The sequence below is a fragment of the Sipha flava genome, unplaced genomic scaffold, assembly GCF_003268045.1.
Source record: "Sipha flava isolate LNK unplaced genomic scaffold, YSA_version1 132_pilon_pilon, whole genome shotgun sequence".
Taxonomy (NCBI): domain Eukaryota; kingdom Metazoa; phylum Arthropoda; class Insecta; order Hemiptera; family Aphididae; genus Sipha; species Sipha flava.
The window spans coordinates 869,060-887,039 of NW_020271758.1; the positions used below are offsets into that span (position 1 = coordinate 869,060).

The following is a 17,980-nucleotide window of genomic DNA, read 5'->3' on the forward strand; positions in this document are numbered from 1 at the left end:
TAACTATCGGTAAACATGCATACGTGGCCAGGGAGGGTACGGAATTCTACTGAATGTACACTAAAAATAGATTGTAAGTGCGAATAAAGGGTGTCTACACTGCAGCATTAGCTTCGCGCTCTAAGGGTACGATTCCACGTGTGGGTACGTTGCTCGTGTACGCGAAAGGATGTTACAATGCGTCCAATGCGTACGGTCGAAATCGTTCCACGGAGTGTACAGCGTAATAACACCTGCGCGTACAAAAATCCGCCACTAAAACGATAAGACCGAAAACTAATAAAAATCAAGCATGCGATATTATCATTCGACGAACCTTCCCGGATTAGCCGGGTATTCATAACCCCCCCCTTCTGGTCACCTATTTCGACCTGCTCGTCGCACACGATGTTGCGTACCGCCGTGCACCCGACCGTCGTCGGCTTAATCGCATTTCGGTACGGCGAAATCAAATTAGATCAGAAACTAAAATTGAAATTGAGAAGAGGAGAGCCCGCACGAGGATTGAACGACGAAACGGCAGGAAGCCGTGGACCGCGTAGGTTCCGCGATGAAAAACGCGGGACTACGACCCATCCTTCGCTAATCTCGTGTTATACGAAGCGGTCATTCGTCCGCGTTAACTACATCGTCTCGATTGCAACGCGAAATACTAACAGGCACATAACGGTTATGGGTAAGGGATCATGGACGCAACTAGAGCTCAAATATTGGGGGTGCTGAAATTGCTGAAAATAAAATTGAATGGTATTTCACTGTAATTATTATAGATTATATAGATCTAAAAAAAAAAAAAAAAAAACCAGAAGTGGTACATTTGAACTCAAGGGTGCTATAAACCCTACTGCTCCTCCTAATTGCACCTGTGTAAGGGATGCAGTTGCACCGCGCGCGCGAATAAAATCGTATCGAATGGGGCTCGCGTACCATGCGTTCCGGCTCGTGCTCCTCACTATTGGAGTCATTCCGTTTTTGAACAGATTGTTCTTGTTGCTGATGTTGACTATGTTGAATATGACGTTCTGGAACCAAACAAAAACATGATTGAAGTTTAACATCGTCCGCGAGCGATTCGTTGTTTTTCGTTTTAAAATATTCGCACTTGATCCTGTCTCGTATTTTCCACGACAAAATTGAACCATAATCTGTGCCGTGGATTGCAGGTGTCCGGTCGTATGAAAAGATCGTACTCGTACTCGCATACCAAATCGATTCTGCCTAAATTGCCTACAACACAAACACATGAAAACAAACACGATTATCGTATTATATAGTCGAACAGGATTGGGAGGATGTAATGGAATTATTATCCAGCGTATCGTAGTACAATGTTTATAAATATTTATACACATATTCTTTTCGATCGCTTCAGAAGCTTATAAGCTTGTAACACCCGAACATTATTCATTATGTCATGTAAAATAATAAAAGTGTATTATTCAATGTCACTCGTAAAGTTCACACACACAGGTATCACTTTCATTTGAATGGATATTGCACGAGTATAAAGTTGAGCTCGATAAAATGTTTTACGCGATCGTGTACCCAGAGTAATGCGTGTTGTGATGATTCGCGAACGGTCAAAAAAATCAAGACCGATCGCTTGTTGCAGCGGTTCCCAAATTTTGAGGCGCGTCTCCCTTGGGAGGCGCATACACTTTTCGGGGGAAGGGTGAGAAAAATATTTGCATTGCATTTTACACTACCATATATTTATTTTTGAACCAACAGTAATTTTATTACGTTTAAATAATAAAAAAATGTTCTTTTATTTATTCATGGGAGGAACGATCATTTTTTGTTATGGGGATATGTGACCAAAAAAAGTTTGGAAACCATTGCTTATTGGATCAACACTATTCGATCGTGAACGCGTACTTATTAGATTTATAACGTGGTAGTGAAAATTGGATATTATAGTCGTGTAATATACCATGTATTACCGATGTTTAAAATTATCGAACAACGGTGCGTAATACGAGTATAAAGATATAATCACATCATATGACACTTCAAGTGTAAACCTCCTGTTACAAGTGTATGTTGGAAAAACTATGCTCAATTATACGAACTAGTTACAAAAAAAAATTAGTTGACGAAAAAACCATTAAGGAAGTATTTCAGCAGCATATTTAAGTGTAAGGGTTTTGAATCAATATCAAAATTCTGACATAACCAGTCATCCAGTAAAAAACCTGTTATCATCAACGTTTATTGTTTGAATCGTCCATGTCGATTTTCTTAAAATTGTTAATGAAATAACCGTAATATCATCACTATTATATCTTATACTATTATTTATTGAATACTATTATTAATAACGTTTAAATTTGGCGCTGGGCACAGATTTTGAGAAGGGAATTCGACCAGATTCATTATAAGACAAAACTGATCACTTTTTCTCAGACTTCAAAAAGACTAATTCTACAATAAACGTATAAAAGGTAAAAATTATCAAGAAAATTATTATTACTAAGAGGCTTAAGAGAATCAATATTGAAAATAATTATTAAATATTATATAAAGGGGACTATTGTTGATAAATTTAAAATGTTATATTAATTGAGTGTGTAAGTTGTTTTGTGTAAAAATGAAATTATTTTTTATTTAAAAAAAAAGTATCTAAAATACAAATGATGAATACTGTTAAGGAAACTAGTAAGTCTCCGTTTAGATTAACTACTTTAACGAATAAAGAGTTTCAAATTGAAAAAATAATAAAATCTAGTCTCAAAAAATAAAATTGAAAGTTTCGAGAAAAATATAAATAAATTAAATAGTTTTTGCTCAAAATATCAAATAAATACTCGAATTAGTAATGAAGCAGAATACACACAGATAACCTTTGAAACAAAACCCAAAGTAAAAATGACTCAACCAACAACTGAAATTACACTAAATTTACAGGAAACATTTAAATTAATACCAACTTGTTCGGGAGAAACAGATATATACCTATTTATAAACGAATTCGATATTGCAGTAAATTCAGTGGATTGGGAAAATTCATCACTTGTAATACGATATATAACCTTCAAATTGTTGGGTAAAGCTTTAGATCTATTAAAATATTAAGATACATCTAAGTGGGCAAACATAAAAAATATAATTAACCGAATCATTTGAATCACAAAATTCAGCATCTTCTTTACAGTTACAAATAAATTCTGTACAAATGAACTGAGAAGAGACCCTAAACTCTTACACAAAGAAAAAAGAACAACTATCTATAAATTATATAATATTTATACGCTTAATAATTAAAAAATGAAGTTTAAATAATTTCACCACGCCGTAATTGTAGTTAAAACATGTTTTCCATTTTTGATGACAAATTTATTAAATTGATTTAAAACTCTAATGACATTAATATTTAATAACATTAAGTTATTCCTTGAACTATTAAATTGTTATCGTCATTTTAACGACAATTTCGGAAGAAAAATAAAAGCATAAATTCACCAATATTAACATACCTCAATTGGGATATGGGAAAATGTAATTTTATAAAAAACGCGAGTCAATGCGGTATAATAATAAAAAAAAAAGATGTAAGGATTATCAAACTAATTAGAACAACGTTAAGAAAATAATTATGAAACATTTAGAAAGGTTAGATATAGAATAATAGAAACAAAAATAATTACGAATAAAAATATTAAAGAAACAATAGGGAAATTAATTATAAATAAACAATATAATTATTTGATAAAAAAAAAAAATAAATAAAAAGTCACTGATGTAATTATAAAATATTTACATATATTTATTCATTATCTAAAGTAAAACTAAGTAAACTATAAATGTATATATGTATACATTGTAACGATAAGCCAAGTCGACACAAACGGAACAAAGTTTTTCATTAAGTATTCATAAAGTTTTGAAGTTAATGTAATTTAATGCCTCGTTAATAATATATACCTGTTTATGGGAACCACTTTGTGTTCAATTTAAAAAAATATACATATTGTATTAAATTGTACTTGGTTTTTAATTAAAAAAATTAGTATGGTTTTGGGGAGTATAAGAAAAATTTTAAATAATATGAAACACGATACTGTTTTAGAATTCGAATAATTTATTTTATAATCATGGATATTAATCCATGATAACAATAATAACAATCAAATTAAAAGAAATATTTTATTCTTGAAGTGTATTACGCCATGTATTACTAATTATCCTACAACGATGTAGAATACAACGATATAATCATATCATATAACACTTGAACTATATACCTGTTACACGGGTGAGGGTTGCACAAGAAACAACTATAGTCGACGAAAAAACCAACAAGTGATTCAGCAGCATATATAAGAGCTCTGGATCAACACCTACATCCGATATAGAAGCTCTACCTACTGTTACCATCATCGTTTTTCTATTTAATTACATTTTTTTTAAAACATTTTTATTCAATTGATGTTGATTTTCTTTGAAGTGTTAATCAAATAAACGTAACATCATCACTGGTGTTCTTTGTCCTGTATAGAATACTATTATTTACATTTGAACATTTTTGCACCGTTAAGTCAACCATTCGACACGTTACAGTCGATGTAGGAGAAAAATGTTTAGCCATGAATTGGATTTGCCATCAATAAATATAACGTATTTGATCCTTTGCGCTGAACTCCGTACAGACGTATACGTGTAAGTAAATACGTTTTCAGAAGCTAATAGGCCGGTGACACTCTTTTGTCGCGTGTTCGCAACAGCTTACTCTCGGAATATGAATCATAAAAACGTGACGGTAGATTGGTGGTACTCGCCGACATTCCAAGTACGTTAAAGGGTAATACGTTCGTTCGGCAAAATTAAATTAGTACTGATGGGGAAAAAAAATCGTAAAAATGAATAACTCGGCTGAATTGAAATGCGGGATACGCTAAACTAGACGTTTGTCTACAACAGTGACCACCAAGAGTCGGTTTTGTAGTGCGGGAATGGGTTTTTTTCCCCGAACCATACGAATTGTGCCTAATAACGACGAAAAGCGAAGACCGTTGTACTTACGACCATTTTGAGTTTGTATAATGTGTTCAATCGTGTCGGAATCGATGCAGAGAATACCATTACACTACGAGTTTATACACTTCAATATCGGTCGTCGACCACAATATTATGTAAATCATTTCTGGATTGTACATATCATTACGAGTACAATTCATATTAGTAGTTCGCGGTTATCAGCGTATCGTTTAATATTAGGTTCAGTACGTTTAAAATAATTCAATATTATGATCTGTTCCGCATATCGTCAGCTTTGAGTAGGTACATGTGATTCAAGACGGCAATATGCTCGTCGTGCGCTGATTTAATCGCTGTTCACTTCTGCGGCTTAGCCTGTAGTTCGGATTCGTATAATCTAATGATTTCTAGATCTGCTAGAAGTCGTGTTGTAAACAATGAGTTAAATGCTATTGATTTTTCGCAACCCCACAAACAAAATAAATCTCTTGGTTATTCTTTCGCTCAAAACGTATGAAAATAAATCGAAACTATTTACAAGTGCAAATCGGTTTTCGGTATTCGCTACTTTACATTTTACCAACATGTTAAACTTAGCTAATATCTCAGTAGAATGATTGAATTGGATAATTTATATTTAATTGTATTACCTTTACAAATTTTCATATTTAAAAAAAACTATGTTTAACATCATTAACCATTTAATATTAATATTTAATAGAATAATAAGCCACATATTTGAAACGCTATAGAATACATATTACCAATCAAAGCACCTTTGATCAATGTATTTAAATTATTCATGATCAAATAACATGCGATTCTATCACTGACTTGGGACCACTTGATGGGCGTCAAAAGTTGGGTATTTTTTGCGGTTTGAAGATTAATTAATGTATTGAAGATATTTTCACTAAGACGAAAAAACAAAAAATAAAAAACAAAACCTGACAACTAATAAAGATTTTCTCCATGTCGAGATTGAACTATTATGTTGATTAACTAGTGACTAATCAACGTAAATAAAAAAATCGTTCCGATTTTTAATTTTTTTTATTTCATCGTTTACAGTGTTAGTATAATGAATATAAGGTACATAAAATATATAATTAACCCTTGGGTCCGCTGTTAAGTATTGGCGCCTCTTGCGGGAATCGTTCGGTCCCATACTTTTTGAACCACTGCACTGAGCACAATATGAATACATTATAGCGTATGATTTATTAACGAGGAAAAATATAATTCAATTTAACACAAATTATTGCTTATCGAACGTGACACGCGATGATTTTAAGAATCACCATTATCACCACTGCAATCACCACCATTCCTTCAGTTATATGTTGTACGTTTGCTTGTACAGTACTTGTACAGTTGTATTACGTATTCGTCGTTCTCTTATCACAGTTTCTGTTTTATTACAGATATTCTCGTGTATATTCATTACACTATTTGTCTTTACGTACGGTTTATTTATTTTATTCTCTCTCGTTCGTATCTATTAAAGAAGCCGGTATGCAATAACTGTTTCGTTAATATTATTACTAAACCTCTACAACCAGTTTTATATTATAAATAACAAATTGTACATTACACTCTACTCATATAATAATGAATGATGGCAGCACGCGTTAGTACATGAAAACTACTATTTTCTACTACCCATTTTCAAAAAAAAAAAATTAACCACTGACTCCGATATGAATATGGTATGTTTAGGACTTGTGTGTAACGTACTAAATAACGCTTTATTTTTAAATTATTATGTGATTTATTTATGAAAAAACTCTTTATTTGTCTTTATATAAAAATGTAATATGTACCTAAAACCATAAGAATTATTTGTAATCTAAAATGACCATGGGTCTCCTCCATACGAGTTTTTCTCAGTGAGGTCCAGTAATCTTTTCGATACTAATTTAAACAAAAATATATATTCCTCCCTGTGACGATGACGTTTCCTTGAAACGCGCGAAAGAACATCGTTTTCAGATATTGATTTATCAGCATTTAGTTTAATCGAAACGATGATAAATGTATATTGAATTGATTTTTCGAAAATAAAAATCATATACAAGCTTTTGTTGTTGGTATTACGAAACAACTATTTTCAACATTATGAATAATCCGCGGTGGCAACGATAAATTTATATGGCTACATTACCACTGAGACGTGACTAAAAGTGGTCTAAAATAAAAATCATTGTTTAACATCCAGAAAATAAATAGCAAATCAATATCTGAGAAATTTTGCAATAGCGAAGCGTTGCCGGATCAGCTAGTTATTTATTAAAATTAATCCATTAAAATTATATATAGCTAATCATGACAATATTAGTAAAAAACAATATCTATCCCTTAATGCAACAGAGTGTACAATATTTTTTGTTATCCCATCTTTTGCAAAACAAACTGGATGGTTTGAGAGCACGCCACTTATAATTGTCCGTGTAAAAAATATGATACGTTCAAATCTAAGCCACAGACATCGTTTGGCCTTGAGACTTATTGATAGTCATTGCAAATGCTAATCTAATTGGAAATTGAAGGCGTTCGAATTGTATTGGCGCATCTGTGGGTATAATAGGGATTCGTGGTAATAATATATTTTCACCTCAGAATTTTCCATTTAAAATGATGGATAACATTTTTCATTAATTTTTTAACGACTTATCGCGTGCTGTTGTACAACCGAGGTGGGTCAAATTACGAAGCAAAATAACCGAAGATCAAACCTTCAATTGTAAATTATGCAGTGGCATGCCTGGTAAATTCAATGAGTTTAAAAACTATGTTGAATAATTTACAGCTTCAGTAGCATTGCACCAAGTCTCCTGGTAACAAATTTTGTATCTTGAGATTCAATTCGTTGACGTCCATATTTTTTGTTACTAAAATTGCTCTTTCTGCCAGCCACTCTTGTCTGTGTTGTCTGTGTACATTGGGAAATATCTGGTCAATGAGAGCATTTTGGGAATAAATGATTGTGTAGAAATCGGTCGGTAATTTTATACATCCCGTTTCATCTGTAGTATTTTTCCCATCTCCAATATCTAACAATTGTTTTGAGAAGCTTCTGCATGCAGCTTTTTTTGATTGAATCACAAGTATCGAAATAATTTTGACCATGAATTGTTGACAAAGTTCATGAAATCGTAGATAATAACTTTGTCCTGATCGCGTCTAATCGTCAACCGATATGCATAATTATTTTTGAACCAACATTCTTATTTGTTTTGGCACCTGTTGCGGGATCTTTTTGTTTAATATTTATGCAATACCCGTCATTTACTACCAAAAATAAAATAAATAGTTTTTAATAGTTTATTAATAGGTTTTTAATAGTTTTTTTTAATAATTCGACCGGGTCAAAAATTATTCAATTAAACTATGATTTATTAAACAATAGCACTTTTCCAAAATTTTTTTCGTAAAAACCTTCACCTGGCAATTACGAACAATTAAAAAAAATTTAAGCCAAATCGGTCCAGCCGTTCTCAATTGATGAAATGTTATACAATTTTGGCTCCATTTTTATATATATATAGATAACTAATAAGTTATTAGTAATAACTAATTATTTACTTACTTTATCGGACGAAATGTACGCCTAAAACCTTCTCTGTGATGTCCTCTTTAATTTAAAAAAAACTGCACGACGATCCAATAAGTAGTGTCAGAGTTTACCCCGAACAAAAAAAAGCGACTTCATTTTATATAGTAGTATAGATATAGATATAAATACATCGAGTAATATTTGGGACTGTTGTATAGCCAACGGATTATAGTTCCGAGTACTCAAATATTAAAATGATTAATCTTATCCTATACAGTATACAGTATACTTTAACATACGTAACTGATGAAAATAAGGGTAAAACTCGACTGGACGCAATTGTCTTACCGTGAATGTCACACGACCGTTACGTCGAAAACGTTTGTCGTGCACTCCGATTGCTTCCGACGTGCAGCTGTTATAACGGAACACGCAAAATGAATGCTACGAGCACTTACATTGTACATACGTTTTCACGTCCACAGCCGAGGACGTATTTATTGTTATTCCGGTGTTCTCTCATCTGCAATACAACTCAATTTGATCTGATCAAATTTGCAACGTTTCCGCGATACGTATTTGTAAAATTTTACTATTCGACCGATTAATAATTGCTCAACAACCGTTTTTACCGAACTCACTCTTGGATGATTTTAATGATTCAAGTATAGCGGTATATATTCAAGCATTATACGGTTGAATCATGGTAGTCCTCGATGTAGCCCAATACATTTCTGATAAGAGCAAATTTATAATTATTACGCAACAAGTTCGATAATCTATTTTGCTTAATATCACGCTACATATTAGTATATTACGTAATAGTTGTATGAAACAACGTCGTGACTAATTTGTTGAACCGTAAACAGAATTATTAACGCTAATATAATTTCGATCCTTTTGAAAATCGTCCGCAGCAGTTTTTCTCTCACGTTGTATCGTTTTAACAGTTTGGAATTGAATGAATCGGTCACGCGTAAAGTTGTATGAAAATTGTTATACGATTCCATTAGCCTTTTTTCCAAGTTTGGAAGTTCAATCCGTAATAAATAAATGAATAAAAATCAACTTTTAATCCATTCCAATAAGACACGAGCTGACTGACCTGATTAACTATACTTTCAAATTACCTTGAATTGATTTTTTAACGATTGTCGATTTTCTGTTTACGAGCTCTTAACATTTGAAAATCATTTCACTCACGATTATTTTTCGAGTGCAATGATTAATGTAATTGATTTCAAACCGAAACAAATAAAACGAGTCTTCTCCTAGAGACCTGTACAAAGTACGAAGTATTTTATACACCACCGTCTACTGTCACCCTTATCTTGCAGGGAAAGCAAATAATTCTAATTATTAGAACGAAACGCAAACACTTGGTTTTCTTACTAGGCACGTTTTTTTTATTTTTATTTTTACGTATTTTTTTAATCATTTTAATTTAATACGGGAAATCAATGATTTTATCTTATGAAAGTGCATTAAATATACATAATATAAATATTTAATATATATATAAATAATAATAAACCAGTGTAATTTATTCAGTTTCAACCATCGTCGATTTGTTATTTTTCCATCTATTTAAAACGAATTTTGTATATATATATATATATATTGGTAGAATACTTATTTATAATTTACGACTTTAAAGAAATTAATTCTTCGAACAATGTTTAAAGCGCTTTTGTTTATAATGTAATTATTATCGATTTAAGATGTGTCAATATTATTTACCAGTTTCAAACGAAGCATCAAAACATAAATGTCCTTTTTTTGCTTTTCCACTGTGACCAACCGGCCTCATGATTACTCTTGTGACATTCCCGAGTCCTGCTTCGCCTTCGTCACTGTCTAACATAATTAACATGAATTATTTAAGTAAATATCTGCAAGCTTAAATACATAAAGGAAAATAATCTCTAACGTTATTGATTTAGATTGTTTCTCTACAATTATATCATCATTAAATGTAAACTACAAACAAGAATCTTATAATTTAAATAATTTCAATATATAATATAAATAATACGAAAAATGTGGTTTTCATTATTTAGTTTATATTTCTTTAATCGATTTTAATTATTTTTGGCTTTGTTAACTTAAATATTCTATAGAAGGTCGATTTCGTACAAATTATAAATAAATAAGTGTTATATAAATATAATTAAATATGAAACCCGATCCGTTGAAACCTGAAAGTTGTGCAAATACAGGTCCAGTTAAGTTACATCTCAGAACAAGAGCAGGCCCTTTTAAGGTTCAGTTAAATTGTGCCAATTAGTCGATCAAACTAACCTTTGAATTATGGAAAAGATATCAATTTTAACTCAACGCAAACGGTTCTGCATGAAATGTTTAAGTAATAAAATGTAAAATGACTTATTTATCGAGAGAAATGTAAAATTATTATTGAAAAAGTTACAGAAAAAATCGAAACATAATATATTCAACGAATCGATTTTTAATTTCAGTCTTTGACGCGAAACTTTTGGTATACTACCTGACCCGAAAAACTTTAACTGAAGAGTAAAAATAGGGGAACCACGTGTTGTTTTAAGACCAATACGGGGTCACGGTGCGGGACGGAGGAATGAAACCCTAGAACCCCACACCGGTCGCTGGGAGAAGGATTACGGTAAATGGAAAAATATTTTTTTTTTTGGCAACCAAGTTTCGCGTAATGAAGGGCCAACACTTGCTTTAAACCCTATTCCCATCGTTGTGCTTTTAAGAACCCGACAGTAGGTAACAAATAAAGTATCCCCATAAATTGGTGATTTATGAATCTATATACGCACGCCATTCGCACATGTCTTGTTATCGTGTAATATATGTGTAAAAGTTATGTAATAATTTATATACATATACGTATATATAAACAATGGTACCACAATGAAAACATAATGTTTATCGATGATGATGAACATTTTCACGTTTACCGCCGAAGAACCCTCCACGGTCTCTCCGTCCGTTTTGTATGCTAATTGATACCGAATAAAAAAAATAAGAAAAAAATCTAACCTACTGACTAAGGGATTATAGATGTCGTATTCTCGTTCGATCGCATCTCTCCTAATTGTAATGCATCGTAATCACGACGGAGAGACGTGTACCGAAACAAATGCAGGTTATACTCGTAGATGTATCAGAAATTTATTGTATCCGAGCCGCTAACTGTTTGATACATTTATTACGTAGTACCGATTCGAGGGAAACGCCTGAGAGCCGAAAAAGAAAACATAGATCTTAGAAAAACATCAAGCTTCACACATGACCATTTGGCCCGGGGCCAGGGGCGGATAGGGTTGTCGGGGTACTAGAATTTTCTCGGTAGGCCAATATTAATATTGACGAAAATGGGCAGATGAAAAATATTACTACCAACACTATTATGCATGTAGGTTCATACATACAAATAAAAGTAAATAAATATAATACTCAAAATATTTATTTAAATCTAGCTATAACTATCATAGTAAATTCAAGAAGTTAAAATCAAAAAGAAAAAAAGTATTTACAGTATGGCTACATAATTTTAAATGTGATTCTTTTATGTATTATTTTAATTGAACGATCAAAAATTAAAAAAATAAATTTTTTGCAACATTTCGAGTGTATTTTTTTTTCTTTAATGCATATTTTAACATATACTTGTTCATGTTAAAGATTTTTTAAGCGCATATTTGATTGGATTTTAATGCATATAATCTATAATGATAATTAATTGTTCAGATTTAAATTATCATAATTAGTCCCCCAAAAATCCCCATGGAAAAGTCGATAATTGATTAACATGTTTTTCTATAATAATTATACGTGATCTATGTAAATAGTATAATATTGGTAAAATGTTGTATAACTACGTATGCTTCAAAACGAATTAAAAAGAAAAGAAGGTGCAGAAAAAAAAAGAGATAAAAACCGTATAGAGTTGTTAGAAGAGAGCAAAACATGTGTAAAATTGAATAATATATTTAAGAACGTCGAAAAAAGATGTGGTGATTGCCGTGTTGGTTCTCTTAAAATAGAGGTAATTGTTTTGTTGGAACTTGGATATGATCGTGTGGACCGCTATATTCTATTTTTCCCGGGCCGGTCAGGTTATGTCTATTGGGCCCTGCCCAGGGTCAAGTACTGGTGTCGCCTACAAGCCTTGTGGTCGCCCGACGCCTGACCGTGGGTGCGAAAAGCAGGGTTTGCTGCCCTACCGATCATTACCAGATTCGTAGTCGGCCATCGTCTCGATTCCCGTATTCCACCGGAGGTCCGCACGCGCGCGCAAACTCGACGACTTGAACGAACTGAACAGGCCGGCACGCCCGCGGGTGCATGAGCGCTTGTTAGGTTGTCATGTCGCCCGTCGCCGAGTTCACATGCCGCGCGAAAGCCACTAAATGGGGTGTGATTGTAAACCGTTCCGATATTTCAACGAACCCTCCCGACGGTAAACACTGCCGTTCAGTTCACTTAGGGACTACCCGGATCGTGTATTATGTAAACGCTGCCGAGTCGGTCGTGCATGTGCGCACGACAACATTTGTCGAGTCACAACAGTCGATATGGCAACGGAACAAACGAGACCGTTTTAGTCGGATCGAATGTACGTTCCATTGCATCGTCACGAATGAACACTACGAACTGTACAAACGTTGGAAAACTCGACTTGGACTTGGTTGTTTTTCGTTGGTCTGTATGAAATGTTTTATTCCGATATCTTGTTAGTATCGTGTCTCGACCGTTGTACCGTGACAACGATTGCGTAACGTACACACGAAACGGTTACCGACTCGGAAGAGTTAACATTACACGCACAAGACCTTTAGATAGTTCTGAAGTGCACCCGGAAGGGTTTGCTTACAGGAACCTATAATGGTTCGTCGTAGCAATCGACCGTAGTTATCCACCGTCCTAATAGGCAGTCGGTAGACGTACATGTAACTGTCCTTATCAACCGTGTACGCGCAGTCGACGTCGTCGTACCTGCTGCTGCTGGTGTTATACACGTCCGGTATCGATGTGATGAATCGTGCAAGCGACCTATTTAAATGACACGTATTGTACGTCTGCAATGGTGTGCCTAGGATTATCCGAATCAGTGGAAAAGGCTGATTATACAAATATCAATGCACGGTACACGTTTTCATTGTATGCGTATGTAGAGATACGTCCTTCTTACCTATGTAATACAAGTTTTTCGAAATATTATAAAATCAACTCCTATGGTTTTTTTTTTTTTATTTTTGAATATATTCAATCTGTTTGCAAAATAAAAACAGTAAGTGATAAGGATAACATAGAATTTTATACAAACACGAGTCACTTGAAGAGAAGACCGTTCATTAACAGAACCTCGGAAATTTTTTTTTTCCTCCTATTTTAGGAGATCTCTAGACCAGTTTCTTTTTAATCGACGAGGAATTTGTGGTAATGTAAGAGAGGACATGTTATGAATAAAGGGTTTTTTTATGCGGTTTGTTAATTTTGAATGAAAACTTTTGTAGTGGATTTTTGCAAGCTCATTTACTGTTTGTATTTTTAGGTCATTTTGAAGGGTTATATTTTTATGTACCATGGAGCACCCGTGATAAGTCTTAGGGTAATTAACTGAAAGGCTTGAATAGGGCGAATGTTTGGCTGGGCCCCAAATTTAGACCATACTGGCCTGATGACTACTTTGTATAAGAGTAATTTGTTTTTGAGACTCAAGTTTGATTTTAGTATCGGTCTAAATAGATAGAGGCGAGAGTTAAGTTGTTTTCGTTTTTATTCAGTATGGATTGACCAGGCTAATCTTTTATCCAGAGTGATACCTAGGCATTTGGTTGACTGGTGAATTGGAATTTGTTTGTTATTGATTTTTATTGGGGGGGGGGGGATTTTAGTTGTAGGTATAACAACGGTGAATATATTATAAAGTATAGGTAAGTGATTACTACCCTGAACACCTCCAGCTTTAATGTTCTAAATAGTCGAATAACTATTTTTCTGACGAATGGAAAATTACCGATTTTCAAGATATGACTTGATGATTAAATCATATGGCGAAAGGACAAAGTATTTTAGTTTAAATAGAAGTCCACCATGCTAACACGATCAAATTCAAGAGATATATCTAAAAATACCTCGTGAGAGAATTGTTTTGTTTCGAAAGAATGCTGAGATTTTTTCGGTGATTATATGGATTTGGTGTATTGTGTTGTGTATGCGATGGAAACTGAACTGTGATTTTAGTAATGTGTTATGTTGATCGATTATTGGTATAATTCTTTGTAGAATTAGTTTTTTGAAGAGCTATGCAAAAGTGGGTACTAAACTGATAGGATAATAAGAACTGGCGAGGTGCTTAGGGTTATTTGGTTTAGAGATTATTATGATAATTGAATACTTCCATGCAGAATGAAAGTAAGACAAACGAAGCATATCATTAAGAAATGGGATTGCATTTTTTGATAAGTTTTTAGTTACTTTATTTGTAACTTGGTCATGACCAGGTGATTTTTTAGGCTGAAACTTATGAATTACTGAAACAATTTTACTGGGGAAGTCGGTTTTACGGGAAGAGACATAGGCAAAGGGGAGGAAAAAAATGAATTTATTAGATTGGTGTGTCTAGCGTTGAATTTAGGTTAGGACGAGTAGAGAATATAGAGAACAGGTGATTATCAAAAAGATTTGCTTTCTCTAAGTCAGAAATAGTTAATGATTTGTCAGGTCGTTCGAGTGGAGATGTATTATCACGATGATTGATCAGAATTTAGCTTGTTTTCCAGAAGGAACCATTGTTGAAAATCAAAGTAGTTAAATATTTACTAAACTGTTCGGATCTGTACTTTGCTAATTTAATTTTTAAGTCAGTTATGAGATGGTTGAAAATAGTTTTGTGTTTAGGATATTTTGTTCTTTGCCATAATGATCTATCCTAACGTTTAGCTTTTATAAAATTAACTAAGAATGAAGGAAGTGAAGTATATAGTAGTTTGGTAGGTTATTATTTGAGATGTGGGAAGAGGAACTTGATACTGAATTTTGAATTGACTTGGTTAGTAAAGTCCAAGGTTAAAGAAACTATATTGATTACTCCGTTGGACGTGACAGTTTTAGTTTTGTGTACGGTGAGTACGGTAAACCCATTTAGACGTTTCTAAACAACAATTGTTGGCACTATAATTAAAATTAAAATGTTTATTAAAATTTACTTTTTCCGCTGTGTTAATTAAAATAAGTTCTTACTCGTTTAAGAATAGAAAAACTTTTCCCTATAAGTGTCTGTTAAAACAATTAGAGTAATAACATTTTCGTTTAAACTCAAGCAAAAGTTAATTTGCGATTTTTGCTATTGAATAGGTGTTATAACTCAAAAGGAAAATAAAAGAACAGAGGATTTGATGAGGTGGTTAATTTACCTTTCTCTTTGTTTAAGAGAAGTCTTTGGGTTTGTAAATGTTTTTGAGCAGACCAGTTCAATTGAGGGGTTTTGGAAGCTTAATAAAATAGCACTTACTCGAATCGTCATCAGTCTTCGGAAGCTTAACACTAGTGATACTTATACACTGCTCTTATAATACTCGTGATACTCTTATAAGAGTAGCTTGAGGTTGAAATAATATGAAACGGACCCAGGATTTCACTCAATGATACTGGACAATCATAGGCACTTGCACATAAATTGTATTAAAATATCGTGAAGTGCATATAATGATAAAGGAGCTTCTCTAATTATAAATAGTAAGAAGGTTGACAGCAAAAGATTGGTCGACAGTCGGTGCGTGCGCATGCAACTTGCAGTAGCGAAGCACGAGTATTTAAGTTGGGGAGACATTAAAATAATATATTACAACCCCTTCTCCCATTTATATCTTTATACATATTTATGATAAAAGGGACACGGTTTTTTATTTCTTATTTCATATTTTTTTTCGTATGAGTATTTTACTATTCCATCATTCAACATTTCATTAATTCAATCATCAGGCATAGTGACGAATGACAATAGTACAATATTTTAACATTTAGATACGAATATCACGCCAGAAATAAATAAATCGTAAAATAAAAACCAATCAATAACTACGATAACAAAATTGCGTTGAACGATAACGCATCAACTCGAAAAACAATGACGATTACAATAATGTACATTAAAATGAAATAATAAATATGAACGCGAGACATGTCTCATAGCGCAATGATAATCCCCACTCAATAACCTATTCCCCCTGCATACCGTGCCTTGAAAAACGAGACGCTACAACGTGTCGTATAGAATTAACCACTACGCCACAACGAACGACAGCTTGCGTGCACGGTCCGCAATTAATCTATTCTAAGAATATTAATACTGTACGGCACAAAAGTAAAACTATGATAAATATTGAAGTATATATTATATAAAAATAAATAAAATATAATAAAACCAAATTATGTATCCGTATTAAAAGTGGGTAGACATTGTATTATTGTCTCCTATGACGCTTCGCCACTGGCAACTTGTAATGAGTAGCAAATTAAGCGGGATACAAGGGGGATACGGGGGCAAAAGCCTCCCTTTAGACAGTAGGTAGAATCGTATCGAACGTATGTACTTTAAATATTTAAAAAATTAGACGTAAGAAATACTTCGTACAATTCGACGTGCACAACAAAGTATGCCAGTAACTCACTTTATTTGCACCCTCTTTTTTCGTTTCTAGATTCACGCCTGTAGCAAACAGTTTTTTGGCTAAAGGCGATTTCCTTTGAGAGTTGAACTATTTAATATAATAGTCGTTGGTTAACAGTTAATAATATGTTTTGCCCTTATTATTTGATTGTTTTTTCTTCGTACACGCCAAAATAGCCATAATTTATTAATTTCTAAAATGTGAACTTAACGAATAATGTAGATAATTACATGACAAGAGTTGTATATGGAAAATTTATTTTATTTGAAGAACTTTTAAACTTTTTACTCTAAATTTAATAAATATTTTACACACATTATTCACGTATATAAACCTTTTACTCCTCTTCTCCCATAAATATTCCACTGTTGTACCGTATATCTTCGCTGCTGTTTGTGTGTGTGTACGTGTGTGTGATGATCGGTAGCCGTGCTTGGGTGACCTTTTGCGGAGAGCTTAGGGCATGGCATGTGACAAGGCAAAAATTAAAATAATAATACGACCTCCAAATCCTTGTATGTAGGTTTTCGGGATATTTTTTATTTTTTTTTTTTAAACATTTTATCGTGTGTAGTACATCAGAGTAGTCGAATATCCGGGCGTCGGTTGCCTGCCGCCTGTAATACGTATTATTATAATGCTCGGCCATTTCGAATGATGAACTCGGATGAAAAATGACTCGAAAATATTTTCTAAACCGGCGACCGGGCGTCTCGCTCCGGTATTGATTGAGCGGGCGGGAAACGCAAAATGTACGAGTGTTATTGGTCTTGGTGCCTCG

At 33.3% G+C, this 17,980-nt stretch overlaps 1 protein-coding gene across 3 annotated transcripts in view; it reads right to left on the minus strand.

Moving 5' to 3' along the window:
* Positions 1–12,884, minus strand: part of LOC112679213 (cytosolic carboxypeptidase 6) — a 61,254-nt gene extending 48,370 nt beyond the window's left edge. For 2 of the 3 annotated variants that reach the window (XM_025548927.1, XM_025548925.1), the window contains exons 1-4: positions 12,758–12,884; positions 10,274–10,390; positions 1,103–1,227; positions 928–1,022 (exon numbers count right to left, since the gene is read on the minus strand). In XM_025548927.1, coding sequence (XP_025404712.1) covers positions 928–1,022; positions 1,103–1,227; positions 10,274–10,390; positions 12,758–12,776 — 356 coding nt within the window. In that variant the 5' untranslated portion in view covers positions 12,777–12,884. The remainder of the gene's footprint in view (positions 1–927; positions 1,023–1,102; positions 1,228–10,273; positions 10,391–12,757) is intronic. The other variant, XM_025548926.1, reaches the window with a different exon arrangement.
* Positions 12,885–17,980: the final 5,096 nt, after the last annotated feature.